Raw genomic sequence first — 2,975 nt, forward strand, 5'->3', positions numbered from 1 at the left:
CAATAAAAATAAACTATATATACAAAAGTTGTATAATTTTTAGTTAGTTGTATAATATTTAAAACATTTTGTTTTTAAACACTTTTATGTAACATAGTTTGTTTTTAAACATTTTTATGTAACACATTGTTATCAGATTGGAGGACTTAAATGCATTATTTAGTTCCGCATGCATTATTGTTTTGGGCTGTCCAAGGATATAACAATAATGCATGCGGAAGTAAATAACGTGCTCAAATCTTCTAATCTGATCATAAAATGTGTGACTCATAGTCATTTTCTGGACGTGGTATAATTTATTTCTTTTATTTGTTATTTTCTAATATTAGAATTTAAAAAATATTGACAAGTCTCAATTTTTTGTATAAGTATTATAAGAGTATTTAAAATTATTTATGTAGAAAAACTCAGTAGAATAATTAAAGATGTATTACACAAAATTTTAAAATAATGGAAAAATTACAGATTATTCTAGATACCATTTAAAAATAAAAATTCAGCTGTGATTTAGGACTTGGATAAAACATTATTTTAATAAAAATTAATATTTTTTACCTATGCTCTAATAGAAATAAATAAACTTTGTTTATTTATTTATTTATTTTCATTATTAATAACTAATCTCTGCATTATAATGAAATTTTATATAAATCATTTTACATATTTAAAGTACTCATATAAAAAAATTAAAACTGATATTCATAGTTAGATGTTATATATATAATATTTGAGAGAGTGCCGTCCCGGACACCGAAAATGGAATCGGAAAATGAAATTAGAAAAGTGAAATAGTAGATTCAATCAATCAGCTCCGTTCTAATTTTAAATATCCTAGCTCCTCATGGGGCATATTTCTCAGAAATGTAAAATAATGACAAAAAACTTAAAATATTTATTAGTAAACTAAAAAACATTCTTAATAATTTCTGCTGTCAGATTAGGAATATAAATCAATTAATGCTGCAAATGCTTCGTTGACTAATTAGAAGAAAGAATTTTACAAAGTGACGAATCAAAGAATGCTTTAAAGCATTTGCAGCATCAAGTGGATCATATTCCATGTTGATAAACTGCTTGCAGAACATAATTTCAACATAGACGCAATTGATGCAGTATTCTGAATGATACAACTGCTAGCACAATGTTAATATATTCTGCTTATTAGATAAATATAAATCTAAAATGGATAAAAAATATCATATCTGTTCAGAGAGTCTTTTACCCGTTTGTATCGTGGCGGTGTTGTTCCGATGCGCTGACACTTGTGTTCCTGTCCGCATTCTGATTCTCCTTCGTCGATTCGGCGTACATCCGAGCCCGACGTAGCCACGTAGCAATCTTGGCATCGTCAATGTGTTCCTCGACGAATCTGTTGGTCCTCGGAGATTTTAGTAGGAGTATGCCGAACCAAGCGCGTGTGATAAACAACACTCCGACAATCAGGAATGACAAAGTAAGGCAAACGACCTGCGTTCTCCAGCGTGGTCTGAAAGCAGTTTTTGTTTCGTATTCAATCTACATATAAGACGGCTATGGAAAATCTATCAGTCTAGTCGCGTATACAAATAACGACAAGTATGACCTTTCGCGTTGAGAGGCGGGGAAGTTTAAAAGCCAGCGATGACGTACATATTGCTTGTCATAGCGCGAGAAATCGATACAAATTTCCTTTATCTCTCTCCCCCCCCCCTTCTCTCTCTCTCTCTCTCTCTCTCTCTCGCATGTATTAATTATAAAATGACTATAAAAGCAGCTCCGAAAGGCGACGCATTCGCGTTCCGAGCGCTTTCATTTCGCAGAAACTTTCGATGTACTCACTGTCGTATGTTAGTTAATAATTCATATTTGGCCTGCGGCACAGGTATTTGGTTAACCATTGAATGACTTATTATTTTTACTGCACTATCGAGCGCTCACGCCGAATTACTTTCCGCGCGAGAAAAGAAGACAAGAGGAAAAGAATTCTTGAGGAGCGCCGTAGTTGTCAGCTCGCGCGGCAATCCTTATCTGATGATTCCGATGGCTGGGGGACGCTTATAATGCTGTGCGTGATGCTAGTCGCGAAAAACGCGACGTCGCGTGTACCCACACAAGTGATACACGCGTCGCGGAGAAGACGTCGTCGGCAATGATTGCACGACGTTTACAATCAGTTTACAATTGCATAAGCGCGGAATGGGCGTGTTCCGTTTCGTCGCGAGTTAAATGGGCCACAACGATATATATGCGCGCGTACATCGCACGGTACGACGGCGCGAAATGTTTTTGTTATTTTCCTTTTTTTTTGTTTTCGTTATCGCTGTCGATTGGTTCGGAAATGCAGTCCCAGAGGGAGCGAAAATATCTAGGAGCGGTGCGAATGCATTTTTTTGATAAAGTTGTTATAATAATAGAAACATATATTTTTATAAGAATTAATTATAAGAGAAGAGAGAGAATGTAATTTTTGAAAGAGATTACGATTCCGGTTTTCGTTCACATTTTTTGAACAAGATTGCGATATAGAAAAAGAAACAAACGGAACCATGTTTTTATATTTGAACTAATAATGTACTTTGGAATTTGAGTAAAATAGATCCTATAGATTTATATTTGATATTTGGCGAAAGTGAGAGAAAGTCTAGTGCAGGAATAAAAAAAACTTTGTATCTCTTCTTTAGAAAATAATTCGAGAGGATAAAACAATTGGACAAAGATAAAAGGACAAAAATCACTCTTGAAAAGCGTAGTAAATGAGGGGACTTTTTGAACATTTTCGATTTATATTAATCATAAATTGATTTCTGCCTTGCTTTCTTTTAGAAAACGATCATTTTCATAAATTAAAATTACTTTTATGATGAGATTTCATATATTGATATTACATATTTATACATGTGTACATATATATATATATATATACACACATTATATTTTATATGTATACATACAATTTTAATATTGCATATTTAAACATAGAGAATGCATAAATAGCT

The 2,975-nt window shown here is 33.0% G+C and overlaps 1 protein-coding gene across 1 annotated transcript in view; it reads right to left on the bottom strand.

Annotated features, from left to right (window-relative positions):
- LOC108690116 (chitinase-3-like protein 2) overlaps positions 1 to 2,230 on the bottom strand; it is a 4,445-nt gene extending 2,215 nt beyond the window's left edge. The window contains exons 1-2 of the mRNA XM_018197244.1: positions 1,819 to 2,230; positions 1,223 to 1,486 (exon numbers count right to left, since the gene is read on the bottom strand). Of these exons, the coding sequence (XP_018052733.1) occupies positions 1,223 to 1,486; positions 1,819 to 1,877 (323 nt within the window). The 5' untranslated portion in view covers positions 1,878 to 2,230. The remainder of the gene's footprint in view (positions 1 to 1,222; positions 1,487 to 1,818) is intronic.
- Positions 2,231 to 2,975: the final 745 nt, after the last annotated feature.

This window comes from Atta colombica, unplaced genomic scaffold (assembly GCF_001594045.1).
Source record: "Atta colombica isolate Treedump-2 unplaced genomic scaffold, Acol1.0 scaffold295, whole genome shotgun sequence".
In the NCBI taxonomy this organism is placed as follows: domain Eukaryota; kingdom Metazoa; phylum Arthropoda; class Insecta; order Hymenoptera; family Formicidae; genus Atta; species Atta colombica.